This window comes from Pteropus vampyrus, unplaced genomic scaffold (assembly GCF_000151845.1).
Source record: "Pteropus vampyrus isolate Shadow unplaced genomic scaffold, Pvam_2.0 Scaffold444, whole genome shotgun sequence".
In the NCBI taxonomy this organism is placed as follows: Eukaryota; Metazoa; Chordata; class Mammalia; order Chiroptera; family Pteropodidae; genus Pteropus; species Pteropus vampyrus.
Genome location: NW_011889225.1, coordinates 1137186 through 1154973, shown reverse-complemented (window position 1 = coordinate 1154973; position 17788 = coordinate 1137186). Strand labels below are relative to the sequence as shown.

At 37.9% G+C, this 17788-nt stretch overlaps 2 protein-coding genes across 6 annotated transcripts in view; one reads left to right on the top strand and one right to left on the bottom strand.

Moving 5' to 3' along the window:
- Window positions 1–146: 146 nt before the first annotated feature.
- SPX (spexin hormone) lies at window positions 147–8470 on the top strand. Of its 5 annotated transcripts, XM_023524095.1 has the most exons (7): window positions 147–357; window positions 768–848; window positions 988–1045; window positions 1640–1702; window positions 3021–3107; window positions 5318–5319; window positions 6785–8470. In XM_023524095.1, the coding sequence occupies exons 1-7, from the start codon at window positions 352–354 to the stop codon at window positions 6836–6838; spliced, it is 351 nt and encodes a 116-aa protein (XP_023379863.1). In that variant the 5' UTR covers window positions 147–351; the 3' UTR covers window positions 6839–8470. The 5 variants fall into 5 exon arrangements, 2 of the variants coding, with proteins under 2 accessions (XP_023379863.1, XP_023379862.1); XM_023524094.1 differs by lacking the exon at window positions 5318–5319; XR_002777500.1 differs by lacking the exons at window positions 147–357; window positions 768–848; window positions 988–1045; window positions 5318–5319 and adding an exon at window positions 1061–1440.
- Window positions 8471–8803: 333 nt separating this feature from the next.
- Window positions 8804–17788, bottom strand: part of GYS2 (glycogen synthase 2) — a 41226-nt gene continuing 32241 nt past the window's right edge. The window contains exons 11-15 of the mRNA XM_011381596.2: window positions 17311–17437; window positions 15670–15765; window positions 14616–14779; window positions 13630–13710; window positions 8804–11532 (exon numbers count right to left, since the gene is read on the bottom strand). Coding sequence (XP_011379898.1) covers window positions 11311–11532; window positions 13630–13710; window positions 14616–14779; window positions 15670–15765; window positions 17311–17437 — 690 coding nt within the window. The 3' untranslated portion in view covers window positions 8804–11310. The remainder of the gene's footprint in view (window positions 11533–13629; window positions 13711–14615; window positions 14780–15669; window positions 15766–17310; window positions 17438–17788) is intronic.

Below are 17788 nucleotides of genomic sequence, written 5' to 3'. Positions count from 1 at the left end.
TGATGATGATGATGATGATGATGATGATGATGATGCTTTGAGAAGCTAGTAGGAAAAGCAAAGGCAATAATGCTGATATTTTCATAATATCTCCTTACTGATGTGGTCAGTATCTAAACAAATTTTGTCCGCCCATCAATCATTTCTCTACTTCCTGCAAATGAATCTTCCTGGAGGAGTCATCACATCTTCTCAATCCTGAAGACTGACAAGAAGTCCCTGTGGACTCTAACTCTACTGAAGATTGGGAGGGGTCCTTGTCACTAAGATTTTAAATGCCCCATCTTCAGAACATGATTGGAAAACTCACAGAAAGTTGTAGTTATTGCCATTTCTGGAAAGGAGCAGAACATGAAGGCAAGTAAAGGTTTTATTTACTTAAGACTTTTAAACTAATAAAAAACTTTATAGCTTGTATCTATTTAATGTTTAATAAGCGTTTTAGAGGCCATAGCATATTTAAACAATATGCCTTAAAATATTAGAATATTTTGATTTTACTAAGAAAATATTCACAGTTTTCCATACAATTCCTCATTTGGGTTAAATAATAAAAATATATTTCTAATTTTTTTTTTTTAAAAGAGAACTTTCGTGGATTAACTAAAAGGTAGACTGCAAAACCTCTCTTCGCAACCCCCCCACCCCCACCTACCCCATAGTGAGTATTAAAAGAAAAAGGAGAAAAGTAAGGGATTTGTCCAGGCATCAAGGAAGAAAGCAGAAGGTCCTATAAGCACAAAAATGACTTTGACTTTTTCTTGTAGGGATTCAGAAGTCTGGCGGCAACAACCTTGGCTCTTGCCCTCGTGTTTTCTTTCATGGGAAATTCCAGGAGTGCACCACAGGTAATCAGACGCAAAAAGTGAAGCTCCTGAATGTTCTTTTTTCTTTTCCCTTCCTTATTTCTTTTTTATTCTCTCTTTTTAATCGTGGACTGGTCTGCAATGTCTTATTAACTGTTTTTCTCTTCTCCCCGGGTTGTAGAGACTCTTTGAAAAAAGGAACTGGACGACTCAAGCTATGCTCTACCTGAAGGGTGCACGTATGTACCAAATACTGTGCTTTCCCTACAGCAATAAAAGAAGACCCTTGGGGGCGGGGGCATGAATTCATAGGGTAGATGGAGAGCTGTGTGGAGACAATAATACCGAGTTTGCTCCCTTAAATAATCGAGGTCGAGGTCATCCTGGTCTCAGTTAATGAAGAAAAAGGGACAGTACGGCGGGTGGGGGTCGGGAGGTGGGGAAGGTGGAAAGGGAAGACTCTGTCTGATTAGAAATCCTGCATCCTAAACTGGAGAGTTGCTGGCCTTTGCACAAAGGACGACTCTAGGGCTACTTGGGAAACATCGCGCTGGCTGGTGAACCAGACTACGGCTCCAAAGCCCCAAAAGCCCACTCACGGCCTTGGGCGGGAGACCCTCCTTCTGGTCTCTTCGTAAGTGCCTTGCTCAGCCCGGGTTTGCGCGTCGAGAGCCCCAAACCCGGCAGCTCAGCGCGGACGCTGACCCGGCGCCTCCGGCTGCCGCCACCGCCGTGTCCCCTCTGCCTCGCCCGGAGGCTGCGCGGAGCGGCTGCCGTTTAACTCCGATTGTCCCTGGTCGGGCAGGCGCTGAGCCCTGTGTCCCCCTTTGCAGAGGGGCGCCGCTTCATCTCCGACCAGAGTAGGAGAAAGGACCTCTCCGACCGGCCGCCGCCGGGTGAGTAACCGAGAGGGTGATGGGGCCAGTCCGGCGACTTAGAGTGGACCGAGCGGCAGGGCGAAGGCACCGGGCGAAGGCGTCCCCCCCACCCTGCAGGACGCGGCGCAGGCGCCACCGGACAGCCAGCCCGGGCGAGCCCCAGTAGGCAGCGGGCCGGAAGCTGGGGCTCACGACGCTCCTCTATAATGGTGGCAGGGGCGGCGGAAGCTAGGGTGCGACTCCCCCACGTTTAACTAGGTCGCAGCAGCTCAGATGGCCCTCCGGCCACACGGTGTGCAGAGAGATACTCGGGGAGTTCTCCAGGGCTTGGGGTTCGACTCCCTGCGATAAGAAGGGGTAGGAAGAGCTATGCAACTGCCCCCAAAATGTACCTCCTGGATTGTGGCAGGACCTTCACAGTTTCTACTTAAACACTGTTATTATTAATAAAATAGCGATTTTACCTAGAAACTTCAAACGTATGCTTCTATTACATTACTAGAAAGAGCTATCGAAAGATTCAAAACCAGAAATAGTTAATAAATGGAGGCCATAAAGAATGGGGCCCGGGACTGTTATTTTTCATGATAAACTTTTCTATGGCACTGCATTAAAAAACAAACAAACAATACAGTTAATTTTGATAAAATGTAAAGATCGAAATGGTAAAAGTAAAAAGTATACTTATTTTGAAAAATGGCAAACTGCTGAGCACATAGTAGGTCTTTAAATTTTTGTTTACCTTCTTCAAACTGGGTGTGTAATTAAACTTTTTTACTTTATGAGGGCACGGTATATTTTCCCGCATCGGTTGTTCCCAATTTTAAAATCATGGTTCATGTTGTCAACTTAGATTTGAAATAATTTTGAATATTTAGCAGATATTCCTTCAGTCAAATAATTGCCTTACATGTGGCTAAGAATGTAGATTATTATCTCAAACTGCTTTGGAAGGAATGAGAGAGGAGATTAATACAGGCTCCAAGCAGGATCACTTTTAAAACTTTCTGCCCAGACATCCCTATTAAACTCAAAAGGGGGAAATTTCTCGTAAGCTCTTTATCTTAATCTTCCTTGCTGTCATAAAATTCTGTGTAATATATAGTTTAAATTCTCTTCCATACCCGCTAACACACAACCAGTTGTAGTTAATATCCATAGGAAGTGTGAAATGTTTCAATTTATAAAAATTGGTTTTCTCTGTAGGGGCCCTTCACTGTGGAATCAAAAATCTATTTCATGAAAGGTTTTCAGGTATTATAGAATACTAAAATAGAATGTATCTATATGAATATTTAAACACTAATAGAATCTGCATGCATTTTTGTTTCACCAGAAAGACGAAGCCCAAATCCCCGACTACTACTGACTCTTCCAGAGGCAGCAGCTCTGCTGTTGGCTGCCTTGCAGAAACCACAAGAAGGTACAAGTATAGTGATGTCTTTCAACTGTAGGACAGAGAACCTTTGATTACTTTTGGGATTCTGTGTTGAGGACAACAAAGTTGCCTTTATTTATTTATTATTCAGATTTTAAAAAATAATTAACAGTTTTCCCCACCCCAGAAATTCACAGAATATTTAAAGACCAGTATATTTCTCATTAGGGCGAGTCCTGAAAACATAAAACCATTTCCTGGTGAAACTGGGGAATTCATATGAATTCCACAATCCATAGCCTATTGTAACTTTTATTTCTCTTAGAACTCTAGAACTGAAAAACACGAAGTCCAACTTCATTATTTTGTAGTTGAAAAAAATCGAAGCCAAAGAGTTTTAAATAATTGCAAATTGCTCACTATTCAAGTTTGAGCCAAATGAAATTGCTGAAAGTCACTGATTTTTTACTTACACACACAGCAGTTTCATATGGTTCACTCTAATAGATATGAACCAGTTTTGATTTTAAGCCTGTGTAATTTTCACTATACTAGACAGATTTTTCTAAACCAGTATTATGTGTAATCGAATATTGTCTTCAAACAGAGACACTCTGTCCATGTAGCACTAAAACTACTGGTTGAATTAAGGCATCTTGCTAACCGATTGCCCAGAGCTTTGGAATATATAATAAGACTGAGTTCAAATTCCAGCTCAGCTGCTTTACTAGCTGGATGACCCTGAGCCTTAGTATCAATTGGTAAAACGGAATAATAATGATATCTATGTGCAGGGTTGCTAAGAGCCAAATGAACAAGGAATATAAGTTTTATTACTATTAACAATAGAAGTCATCAAAGCATAATAAATAGACCTAGACTTTTTCCTCTCAAAAATTATAATGATGCCATATTTGTTACATAATTTAAATGTTAAAATGTATATATAAAATGTATAAAAGGTACAGTGAGTGGTCTAGTGATCAAAGCACAAGCTGCTGGCCCAGTGCTCTGACACTTGTGCTAATGGAGAAAGCATACGTGCTCTGTGCCTAGTATTGGACAGGCCTTGTGGGGGAGGGGAAGAAAGCAGAAGGCACTTTCTGGCTTTAAGCTATGGCTTTGTTGTGAAAAAATACCTATAAGAGGCAAATGTAAGAAAATGGGATAAAGGGGTCTTCTGAACTTAGAGCAAGGCTGGTGCTGACTTGGGCAAGGAGAGGAAATTATAATACTTAGTTCAGTAAATGTACATTTATGCATGCTATGTGCCAGGCCCTGAGGTAGCAGAGGAGAACGCAGATTAAGCAAAAACAAGAAGGAGAATGGCCTTTACAGTGAAAAGACAGGGTGATCAGTCAGTGGAAGACCAGAATGTAAGAGTAGTGGTTAGGATAGAGCTACGATGACTATTACTATCATTTCTACTACTTCTAGCTAATAATAACTGACAGCTTACTGGAATGCACTAGGTCAGGCACTATTCTAAGCGCTTGATACGGATTAATACATTTAATCCTCACAGTAACCCAGGGAGGTAAACACTGTTGTTATACATACTTTATGGATGACGAAATAGAGGCACAGATAAAGTAACTTGCCCCCTATCATGTAGGAGGTACATACTAGAACTGAGATGAAGAACAGAAGGTAACTTACGGTTTATCTGAGAATCAATAAGATACCTTTTGGATTTTCAGCAGAGAGATGCCTAGTGAAGGAAGATGAGTCTGATTATGACACATAGAATGACAATAAGAGCAATAACAATAGCTATATGAGAACATCTCCTGTGTGTCAGATATTAACCTTTGCAGATTAGAGCTAATCTTTACAGCTCAGAAAACTGAACCTTTGAGAGATATTGTTTACTTTCCTAAGGTCATATAGTAAGAAGTGACATTGGGATTTTAACTCAGGTCTGTGTGACTCTATAGCTCTTTCAGTTACACCATGCCACTTCTCAAGAGGAAAGGCTAGAGATGGGAATCAGTGAGGAACTTGAAGGAGCATAGTGAAGTGATGAGGTACAGTCAGTCAGTGGGAATGGATGGAGAGGCATCTGAAGTATCCTGGAAGGAAGAATATAACATGGGGTAACTATTCACTAACAGTATAAAAGAGAATCTAGAGTCCAGCACATTTTTTAAAGTTGTGTGTGAAAGTATAAAATGTGATACTGATAAGGAATGAAAATTTCTATGGATATAATTAAGGTTCAGTTTGCAATGACACAGACAGTCCAGTGAATAAAGATGTACACTTCAGTGGTTTTCTACTGACCATCTATGAACTGGTTCCATCAGAGTTACCTGGAACACTTACTGAAAAATGTAGATTTCTTGGCCTTAGACTCAGAGATTCTGCTTCTGTACTACTTGAGTGAGGCCTGAGAATCTATTCTTTAGAAGTTCTCTGAAATTATTCAGATAATCAGTTAGGTTTGGGAACAACTGGAAATTCAGTTAATCAAGGCTGAAACCATGAAAATGGAAATCCTTGCTAGGCCTCAGATAATAAAAGATTTGCCTTGGAGAATGCCCAAAGTTCAAGGGATATGAGGGAACATATCAGTAAGGAATGAGGGAACATATCAGTAAGTAACATTAAAAGCAGCAATCAGGAATGTAAGAGGAAAACCAGAATAATAACATATTCAGAAGTCAAGGATGGAAAGTTTCAAGAAAGGAGTGATTATAAGCATGAACTATAACAGAACGGTTAGTAAGAATACAGAAATCAAGGGAAGAGGAAGATGGTGTTGGCTAGAAGGGTTCTTTGAAAGTGATTCACAAGAAGCCACTTAACCCTTTCCCAGGGATATGATATGTTGCTCCCGTGCCCCTTCTGAAACCTTATTTATAGGGAATTGGGGACAAGAAAGTAAACTGCAGAGTAAAGAGAAAGCAGAACATTTGCAGTAAAAAGATGAAAAATAGATAAAGGGTAGAGGATGCTGCATCCAAGATGATCGTTTCTAAATTCAATATTTGGCACACTTATGGTTGTCAAAGTCAGTAGGAAGAAAGCACTGGTAAAGATGGATCCACAGTGAAGTTTTAGATTTGATTGCTGGGAAGATGTGCAGAGCCAGAAAGGACCGTGAGATAGAATGGGAAGGGAGAGCTTTTCTACCCATTTTTGGAGTCCCAGGAACCTGTTATCATCTGACTCCTTAGCTGACCTGGCCCCAGAAATGAAACCTCATGCTCTAAAATTTTACAATCTTGTCCCACAGAAAAGGGTCCCTTCTTTCTGTCTCATTTCCTCCCCAGACCTCTAGCTCATCTAATAAGAGACTATGTGCAAATGCATTTCTATGTCATGTTTCCCAAGTAAGATGGCTTTTAACAGGAAATACAGAGAAAGAACCTTGGTCCAAGCCAATGGTTCTAATGGTGGGTGTTTTAGACATGAGGTATACTTAGAGCAAGACATGTGGCCTTTTCAGATTTCTACCAAACATACTACGTTATAGTTTCATTCATTATGGAGAATCATAAGTGAAATGTGAGTTCTCTGATATGTCTCAAGCTGGGGGGAAAAATATTAAAACCAAATCAATCCAAACCAAATTTTGGGGGGTTTTCAGTAGCAGAGTGCATGAGTTAGCACAATTTAGGAGACTAAATGTTTATTTCCTGAGGTTCTCTTCATCTTATCTTTTCTTCTTTTAAAATACAGAAAGTGTGTTTATTTTATGTAATTTTTTTTTCTTACAGCTGGAAAAGAAAACTGATCAAACCAGGTTCCTGAAAGACAATCTGATAAACTGATGAAAATTTATCAATTTGTATTCAATTACAATTTTGTTCTTGCTGAAGATATAAACCATGTGAATAAAACCTGTGGACCCTTTTCACTTCATTAGTAATCTTAGGAACATGCACAGCTACTTTTATTCTTCCAAAAGCAAAAGTAATCTAGAGTTTTTAGCCGAGAACATCATTGCCTTTTTTTCTTTTTATTGTTTTAGCTCCTGTTTAGATCACCTTGTGTCTTCTTCTCGAATTTTTTTTAGAGCACTTATGAGTATAAGGCTGAAGACTCTTTAAAATATTCTTACAACAAATACCCACCTTGTTCTAATAATTCTTTTTTTTCATTGTGTTGCCTGCTTGCATTGTCTCACTCAGCAGTGAATTTCCCTCTCTGTTTCCCCCTTTTCCCACCTCCAAAGAGGGTGAGGGGGACACATTGCACACTGGGAAAGAGCAGAGTGTGATGCTCTCAGCAGTTCATCCAGGAGAGGTAAGTTACAATGAAGGAAGGTGAGAAAGGGTGTCTGGGAAGAAGGCCTGTGCTGAGAGGGGGCACCCTTGGTGAGGCTAGAGCCAGTGACAGGTTCCATAGTTGGGAGCTTCCCTTTTTGCTCTTTGGGGAGCTCCCTGAATATAGTTTAGAAACATGGATCTAAAAGTTACTAGGAAATAAGCAGATGGAGACAGGTTCTGCTCCTACACTGGGCAAAAAGAACAAATGTTTTTTTAGAAGTAACCCATTTTCCATGGTTAAACAGACTCAAAGACTGCTTATTCTAATTGGCAAGAACTCTAGGATTTATTTGATGTGAAAATGATACATAAAAGCACCCTGATAATGTAAGTGCATGGTAATATGCCTAATTTTCTCTTTTTAAAAGTCAATTTGGGTTCAATGCTATCTGAAATACATGCACATACACACACGTATTGTACAAACATAATAATGTATTTGTAATTACAATATGACCATCATGTTAATTAATAATTATCGAAAGTTGTTATTGATAAATGTCATAAGTAGAAAGTATTGTTAATTCTTATTGTCATCAGTATATAGCCATTATTCAATAACTAAAGAATACTGTTACGTGAATGTCTCTGTAACTTGGAATCACAGTTTTACTGTGTTAAGTAATCAAAACCCTGTTTGTAAGATTTGTTTGTATCTTGTTTCATAATTGGATAATGAAACTCTGTTCAAGTTAATGTAACATTGATTTCTGCCAAAAAATGTTCTAGCATTAAAAAAATCTATATGGCATTATAATAGACATCTGTCATTAATTATGATTTGATTCTAAAGGATTTTCTAGACAGTGCATATATCCAATTTATTGAGAATTATTTATTCATCTGACATAGACTTGTATATATTGGCTATTTAAATATTGTGTCTATTCCCAGAACACTTTTAAAATCTATCTTATGAAGTCATTCTTCCTATAGCAAACTAGAACAATCTCAAGTATTTCACAATAAAACAGAGTTTTTAAAAGCTGTCTAAATGACCAATAGCTGTGAAAATAATAATCAGCTCCAAGTAATATAAGTACTTGAATTCCTTGAATTTTCTTCTGCTGTACAGATGTGCCTATTAACTGTTATTACATAAAGGCCCCAATGCTATTTGCCATAACTTTCTAATTCAGGGTGTCTTTGCAATTCTCTTTATTTTTATCTGTTTCAAAACTGAAATGAACAAATGATCAAAATTTTCATTTATATGGCTTGCATTTTAAAATTGGGAACTGTCTTCCGCTAGTGCATATCCATGTACTAGAATACCCCCGCCTCCAGACTGGACTTGCCACCACTTTTAGCACAGTTCCAGTTGCTCTTCCCCTCTTGGCTTCTATATCCTACTTCCCTTGTGGCTATCAGTGGCATTAGTTATATATATTACTTCCAGTGTGGGTTCTCAGTTACTCTTTATTGCCCTGGGTTTCCCCAGTGGGAGCCTCCTCTCTTCCCACAGCACCACTGAGATCATGAGAGAAGAGAAGGTGAAGAGGCCCTGATGTTACAGTCAGCCTCCAATTCATATTTCTGCTTTACCTGGTCATGAGAAATAAAATTTTATATCTTATCAACCTTGAGTTCTATTAGTTTACTTCAGCTTCAGGAGAAAGGGGAGTTGGGATGTAACCTGTTGGTCTCCTCCTTCTGGACTATAAGTTCTTCCAGGAAGAGTTCATTTCTAATTTGATTTGATCCTTATAACGTGTATCTTTCACGTTAATTCATAGAAAGTTGAGCTCATCTTATGAAGCCTCTTTGAACCTCCCCAGTATACACCTGACCAGTCCCTCTTATGCCCTGGAAAACTATTAACGTAGCACTTGTAGTATTTTATATTCTCATCTATATATGTAAAACTAGCTTTGTTAACCCTAACTCTTACCATGGAAGGAAGTATGGTACAATGCATAAAAAAAAGTCTTGCTGTCAGCTGGTCAAGCACACACAAACTATTTTCTATAGTTCCTGTCCTCCACCTTATGCTTATGTTTTGAAAAGTATCACTTTTTTGTACCTTTATTTCTCCCAGTAAATACAACTACTGTATATAAGGCACTGTGCTAGAGTCATCTAACAATCCTATTTGTCACTTTTCACCGGGCTTTCTCAAATCTTGGGGAAGGGACAAATAAATAACTGAGGCGAGGGGATGGAGTCAAGTGTAGCAGCTATCTGAATAAAGGATTGAGTGAAAGGTAGAAACTCTGACTCCTACACATGCCACTCAAAACCAGATGTTTGCAAATTAGTTAATTCCTATGCATACTGTCATTTGTAGTCATTTCTATCAGAAAACTATGATTTTATTTGTTTTCAAAAGAGCATTTAAATTTTAAAGTTTTATATTATGAAGATATTTTATTGTATAGCTCATGTTTTCAATAACAATGACCCCATTAATTACCAATCAACAGTATCATTTGAACACAGCGTGTCACAGTATCAGGGATACATTTTCATGGTTATTATAACAGTGAAACCCCTTTTTATCATGAGATCTTTCTGGCACATCAGCAAAAGAATGTATTATAATACAAATCTTCAATGTAAAGCTGTCCAAACTACCCTGCAGACACTAAGTTAATTGGTATCCATAGGGTACTTTTCAAGGGTTGGGCTTTACGAAATTTATTTCCCTTCTTCCTGAATCAGGTGAGCTTGCAACCATCTTCCATTTTGCCCTGATTTGTTGCTTGTATCCACCATTCTACTTTTTTCTAAAAATGGGGCAATAGGAGAGCTGGATTACAGTTTTTCACTGGTCTTGAACCATCTGACACACGGTTATTGTACTCTTCCTTTGTTGCCATCAACGATCCAGCACTGAAAAGACCAAAACTTTTCTAGAGCCTCTATTGACCTAGGCCAACTGATATGACAACCAAGGTATTCACTGTGATCTAAATGTAATAATACTCAGTTGTGAAAAAAAGCAATCCTAGAGTGTGGATTTTTTTTTCCCGCAAATTTAGATTTAATTACACTTAAAACATGAAAATGCTGAATTACAATCATTCAATAATGTCTTTAATCACATCATGAATGTGTCAGAGACACTGTCCTTTCTATAAAGTAGACTCTAAATTTTCTTTTTGTTATCTTTTTTAAAAGATAATTTTAAATGTCCTTCATAAGGCATTATTACATAGCAGGTGCTTTACAGATGTTGTCTTATTTAAATGACTAAAAGAATTTTAAAGACGGCATTATTAGTGAAGGTTAAATATTTAAATATTGATATATTTATTCATTTTGGATTTAACAATTTATCATCTGTGGAAGACTGACCAATTTTTCAAAAAGACTTTCCTTTTAAACCAAAAAAAAAATATTATAGTCAAATGGTACAGTGCTGATGCTAACATCTTCCTGTCATTCATTTGAGAAGTAATCTTGTAAATATGCACTAATATATGTCAAGATCTGGATTTAGGTTGGCTATTTTCTTATGGATTTTGATCGCCTGCAAAGCTAGATATAAATTAATATTTCTGACTCGTGTGGAAAATGAAAATAAAGACCAAGTTATTTAAAATATGTATGAAGTACACATCCATGGCTAAGAACAAGATCCTTTGGGGTGAAAATGGGAGACTTGTTTGGTAGGTATAGAAGCTGTATAAATACCAAGCAAAGGATTATGGTGATGATAATTTGAAAATAGACGAGTTAACGGAAATTCTTATTGCTTAAATTAACCATTTTAAAAATACTTTCTGCCTTCCTCCTTTAATTAACACTCTTCCTCCTGCCTAAGTTTACTGGGGAAAAAGGAGTTGAAGAAAATAACTTGGATTTTATTATAAATTATAAAATTGCTACTCAATTTAATCTCCACTTTTTAGGCACAGAAGAAATCCCACTGTGACACTTAAAAGAAAGTGGAATTTATGGCATTTTCATTTCCTTAAATAATCATTCTTACTCTGTTCTCACTAAATTAGTTCTGTTCAACAATGTGGAATTCAGTTCTTGTATTCACCATGAAGCTTTTTCTTGCCATGAGGAACATGACCCAAAGGAAATGGTGACTTGATATTTAACCGATCCCTTTCTGCCTCCTCTTCTTCATCATATCTCTCATCCTCATCTTCATCTTCCACATCACTGCTCTGAGGACTGGAGACCTGAGACCCTGAAGGAGAAGGTGGTACTGAGGAGGGCCTGGGATATTTAAATCCTTCTGTCTGCCAAAGACAAATATAAGACACAACATTATTATGATGACTTCTTGATTTTCCAATGATGTGAACACTTTACATGTGCATTTAATAAAAAACATAATTGGATATTTTTTTGTGGTCTGTTCAGGGGCTATTAATTTTGATTTATTTTGACTCTGGTACCAACAAGCTCAAGAGGGATTCATGAAATAAATAGCTTTATTTTTATTAAGCATTGATATATGCCAGATAACTCTCTATATGTTATCTTATTTAATCTTTGTAACGACACTCCAATAAATTTGCTTTTCCCATTTACAGAAGAAAATTGAGGGTTAGAGAGGCCAAATGATTTGCCCAAGGTCACACAGTACATAAGTGGTAGAGCAAAGATTTGTACTGGGGTAGTGATCACTCCAGAACCTTTAATTTCAACTACTATGTTACACTGCTGATAGCGTCAGTCTCCATGTCATCCTTTAGATTTGCTCAGTGAAATGGCAGGACATTGGCTGCCTAGGCATACGATAGACAGCTACTATTAGAAAGAATCCTGGAAGCCAGACCACTTAGCTGACCCTGAAATTCCACCAGCTACTTTTATTTTAGTTAATGAGAAGATACCACTAGGTTTTAATCAAATTGCCCTTTTACCTAAAATTCATTGAGATAACATATTTGTTAAACACATACTAAGCACCAACTATAGGTCAGGCATGATAATGGCACTGAGGAAACAGATGAAAAACATGATCCTTGCCCTCTAGGAGGGCACATGCTTGAAATGGGGAGACAAATGTATAAAATTGTTACAGTATTTGCCACTCTGTATTTCAATCATATTTATACATAATTATTATGTCATACTTGTACAGTCATTTCGAGGTTCAGGTACTCTACCTGAAAGCAACACAGAAAAAGAGCTGAGTCCTGGCTCAGAGCACATGCTCAATACTTAACAGTTGAATAATTAGCTTATTAGATGAATACAGCTGAGCTATCTTCAAGTGGAGTGTCTGTCTCTAAATAAACTAAGCAATTAACTCAGAATTATGAACATGGGAGTGGAATTTATAGATTGAGAGATTTACAAAACCCTTTCATCTTCTCAATGGGCAAATTTTACACTGGGTTAACTTTCTAGGCCTGTTCTCCTGGACAGCTGATAGGTGGAATATAAGTTGTATTATTAGGCAAAATTATGTATGCTAAAAGTGACCCCTGCCTGGGAAATTATATCTGAACTTGGAGAATGTATAAATACTAAATGAGGATCTATAGTTTGGGGGAATCCCTGAATTTGACGACTGTCGTAACTGAGCATATTTCTGGGCAACTATGGAAGATGTCTGTGGAGATTTACATGAACTATTGGCTCCTCTGAGTCATAGAAGCTATCTCATATCCAATGGTATGGGTCTTACTTTCTTGTACCTACGCTGTCACCTGATAAGAGGGCAAAGAGGTTTAGCTCTGGGACCACTACTAGACTGCTGTAAGGACAATGCCATTAAAGAGAGATGCCCAATGCTGCTCTGCTTCAAGCTGCTTTTCCTGTCTGAATCCCTTTAATTGATTCTGATGACAAATGGCCTATGCTAGTCTCAAGAATATAATGTCTAGCTGGACTTCAGAAGGCTCCTTGGTGGGCACTGCTGAATGGAACATAAATGCTCATTTTGTCCAATTCCTCCTGTGGTGTTTGGATTCACTCTATATTAGTCTTGGCAAGTCATTATCCTATGTTTAAACACTTTCTTAGATACCAAATACCTTCCTGTTAGAGCAGGCCACTTTATTTTTGAGCAATTCTCAAAAAAATGGATATCTAATGGAGCAGTTTCAAGCACTAAGGCAGAGAGAGTTCTGATATGGAGGTGCTTCTCCATGACATGAATTAGCTGACTGTCTGCTCGTTTTATACATGAGCCTAACTGAATCGAGGGCTTTGAGTTGGCCTGATTTGTCAGTTCCTCTATTCTTTGCTTTGATGTGACACTATGAAAACGTATAATAGTTTGTGTACTTAGCTACTTTCTAATTAAAAAGTATTGTTCGGATTTATCACAAATAAATTTAGCTTTCGAAACAACAACAAAAAACAATATATAAAATATTTACCGATGGCGGTGATGTAGGTTCCATATAGAATTTATCTGGAAAGGCTCTGCTTAATGTCAAGTGCCTGGCGTGCTGGTAATACTATGATAGAAGGCCAATGCATGAGTTAAAAAAAGATTCATATGCTTTGATAACCAAGTTCTATAAAATATTATTCTCCTAGTTATGAAATATATTTTTTTAGAAAGTGGCAGATTTTATTCATCCTAAGTTTGAGAATCTGGTGGAAAAAGACAGTTTATAGTTTTATTATTTTTCAATGACTAGGTAAAGAAATACAAAAATTGGAGGGAAAAGCCATACTGGCCTTACTGAACTCTGAATTGAGTGCTAAGGTGACTGAAAACAGTAGTTTTTTAAATAAAAACTGCTAAGTACTAAGACTAGTGTGTATAGAAAGACAGCAAATGACAACATCTATTATTTGTCTGGGGGAGTTTAGCAGTATCTAAGCAGATACATTATGTGAAGGCGAAGTCAGCTTCTTTTTTATTAAATTATCCAGTGCTAAGATATATGAACATCTGGGTATTTATAAACCTATTGCATGAAAGAAGATATTTTCTTCTGCACTAGTCATTTTGAAAAGTAATATTATTCCTACTACTCTCTGTAATGGAAGAATAAGATCACACTATTTCTTAGAATGAAACTAAGTAGAGACTTTTCTCTTGATGTTTTCCTCATCCTCATGAAACATTTCTGTATACCCGTAACGCATCAAGTTAAGAAAAGAAAATAGAATAACTAGTAATTTTAGTGCTAGATCCTGATGAACTTGCTGTTATGGGCTCAGACTAAATGTAAAGAATTGGACTTAGGACTTTGCAAATTCATATTAAGGAAAAAAAGTATGTAACAACATCACTGAGATTTTAACAATTATGATACTGAGTTGACTTTACAGATTATGACTAGAATCAATACTTTTGTAGTCCAGTGGGATTTCTAAAGTGGTCCTCTGTGTTGACCACAAACTTGCTTACTCTGCCTAAGTATCTCCAGTCCAGAAGATCTGAGAGCCTCTCAGTGCGGTTTCTCTGGATAATTCTTTGGCGGCGCGACTGTTTGCAAAATCCATAGAGAAACTGAGTCAACTGATTGCAAGAATCATCAGGAGAACGGAACCGCCTGTCAACGATGTAAATACCTGAGGGACACAAAAGCCAAAGCACAAGTAAAAAGTAAGGCTAACCTTAGGGCATTTTTTCTCCTAGTCCTCAGATTCTAAGCTAGACTGCATGCAGTATCTACTTCCTAACTCCCTTATTGCCTCTGATTTGTCTTTTCTGTTCCAAAGTTGTATTTCTTCTATGGTTTACAAAGGTCAACAACACACAGCTAACAAAATAGATCTTACTTTAAAAAAAATCTGACAGTGTGTGGATACCCTGGATCAGTAATCCCCTCATCCGGGGGCCACTCACTAACCAGAATCTCTGGGGTAAGACCTGGGTGTCAGTCTTTTTTAAGCTCCCCAGTGTTCCCAGCATGCAGCCAAGGCTGAGAACCACAGTTCTCACCTGAGGAAAGAGAACAGTGACAGAACAATTGCAAAAGACCAGGGAATTAAAATGTGTAGGCAGAGAATCCAGCCCATTCAAACTTTTCTTGCTGCTAGGCAACACAGACATAGAGATATGCAGATTCTCCTGCCATCTTAAATAATGTAAGTGAATTTGCTAACTTGGCACAAACTTTTTAAATAATTATGTTGACCAATATACGTACTCTAAGGCCTTGGTTATTGTAATATCACTTTTAAGTATTAGAAGGCCAAACCAGTTCAGGGGAAAAAAGGTAAAGAGAAGGTTTATCCAAGTTTAGCACTTCTTTTGCAGTTTGTCTTTTGGGCAATATATTTAATATTAACAGCATTCTTATCTTTCCTGTAGACCATGTGATCAAATCTATTTTTTGTTAGATAAGTATAAACATTAGTTTAATCAAGAGAGCTTTAGAGTTAGGTCTAAAGACCCTATGCTTTGTTTGGTTAAAGGTCACTTCTCCCTGGGTTAGAATAATGATGAAAAACCTCACCATACGCAGTAGGATCAGCCACGTGCTCCTGCATGAAACAGCCAAAGCCAGAGAGGTTTGTTGTCACACTGGGGATGCCCATCACAGTGCATTCAGCTGCCAGAGGACAGACAAAGGCTTGCTTCTATTTCCTGTTACGCATGCAGAGAAAAAAGCCCCTCCCTATCTAGTAACAGCAATGTTTACTTTGTGCCAGGCACAGTACTAAGCTCTTCACGTGTTTACTCCTTTAATCTTCTCAACAACCCTGTAAAGTGAGGCTATTATTATCTCCCTGAGGTGCCGAAAAGCGAAATAGGTTGCCCAACTTCACAAAGTCAGGGGAAAGGTTGGGGGCGGGGCGGGGAGGGGGCTGGGTTTGAAGCTGGGCTCCCAGCTCCAGAGCTCTTGCTGGAAACTGCTACTCTATACTGTCATTCCCGCTGGTTTTGCGCTCCATTCTAAGCTTACGTCTCTAAGTATTAGGCAAGTTTATGGAGTAGGCCAATGTTTTGGTAATGACCAGCTCCTCCCATCATAGAAATCCCCCTTGACATAAATTTCTTCCACATTCTCAGGTGCTCAGTGAACCCCATGGTCTCTTTCAAACCTCTCTCACCTTTTAGACAAAACTTGTTTTTCAGAAACTATCAGATATGTCTGAAGAAACATTACCACTCTCGAGGATATCTGCATTTTTAGCAAGGAATTTCTATTTGATTATGAAATAACTTTTGGTTGACTAGTGCAGTTGGGGGAGGAAAAAAAAACCAATTTCCCCATTATCCATGAAGTAATACAATTTAAACAGTGGCCTTTTGTCCTGCTCTGCAAGTGATTTCCTATTTTGGGGGGGTGGGGTGGGGGGGAGCATTGGAAGAAAGGAAGGTAAGTTGGGATTATTGACCCATTTGAGAATCTAATATAACTTTAGAACTCCTCCCCAGAAAAATTTATGTATATTACAAAATTTTGCCTACAATTCTGTAGAACGTAACAGATCCTTATTTTTGTTAAATACTCTTATTAACACGCATTTAGTAAAATGTCAGGTGCCCATGTATGCTCACTATGTGTTCACTCAGTGAATTTAATGAAATAAATGCTTATATTCATTGGGTTTTCTCAAAACACAAAACACACACTTTAACAAATACTTACTGGAGTGATTTAGAGTTAGTACCACATGAAATGATTATTCTTTAAAAAAAAAATTGTTATCTCATATGCTAACACCAAACTTATACCACCAGAGGTTTCATTATTTCTGTAATTACAGGTTAGGTGAGGAGTGGCCTCTTCCACCAGTTAATTTAAAACAGAATGACTCATTCGCTATGGAGTATTTATCAAATTTCTTTTTCTGTCTACTTATCTTTCATAACAGCTTTGCTGACCTTTATGTTAAAACACTAGCTATATCTCCTCTATCATTTTGGGTTAAGTTTAACTTTGTCCTGTAAAATGATATTTTGGCGAAAAGTCTGCCGTTAAGTTATACAGCATTGTCTTCAACCACATACCCTCAGTCACTTGTGCTTTGATTTTGAGTTTCTCTATTCCACAGTAAATTACATGTCAACTTTGAATATCATGCACACATGCATAAAATAAAATAGCAATAAAATTCTAAACATTCCACAATCCGTACATGTCACATACCTGGAGTATAACCCCATGGTTCATAGTATGATGGAAATACTCCAAGATGACAACCTCGGACGAACTCTTCATAATCCATAGGTAACAAGGGGCTGGTGGAGGATAGGAACTCTGGGTGCAAAATCACCTAAAAAAGGAAAATTCTAATGAGAACGAAAAGAAAGAAGAAATTAAGCAAAAAAATTTCCTACAATTTGGTTATTTCAATATTGTAGAATCCTCGTATTTTAGATTCAGAGGAAAAGAGAGAGAGAGATAAGAAAGAAAAAAGCCTGAGTGCTTCTTTTCTCCTTTCTCCATTCTACATAAGTATCTACTCTGTGAACTAACTTTTCCTCAGTTTCCAAGGCCAAGTTGGAGGCTAGGGAGTTCATGGGCCATTTTTGTTCTCATGCTAAACCACATCTTCCAACCAAGATTTTATTGGCAATAAAGTTTTATTTGGTTCTCTAACTGCTTCTAATTTGCTACGGTCTTA

Excerpts from the sequence above, each read along its gene's own strand:
- SPX (XM_023524095.1), top strand. Across the intron at positions 849-987 it reads ATTCCAGGAGTGCACCACAG|AGACTCTTTGAAAAAAGGAA; the intron begins GTAATCAGACGC and ends CCCGGGTTGTAG. Across the intron at positions 1,046-1,639 it reads GCTCTACCTGAAGGGTGCAC|AGGGGCGCCGCTTCATCTCC; the intron begins GTATGTACCAAA and ends CCCCCTTTGCAG.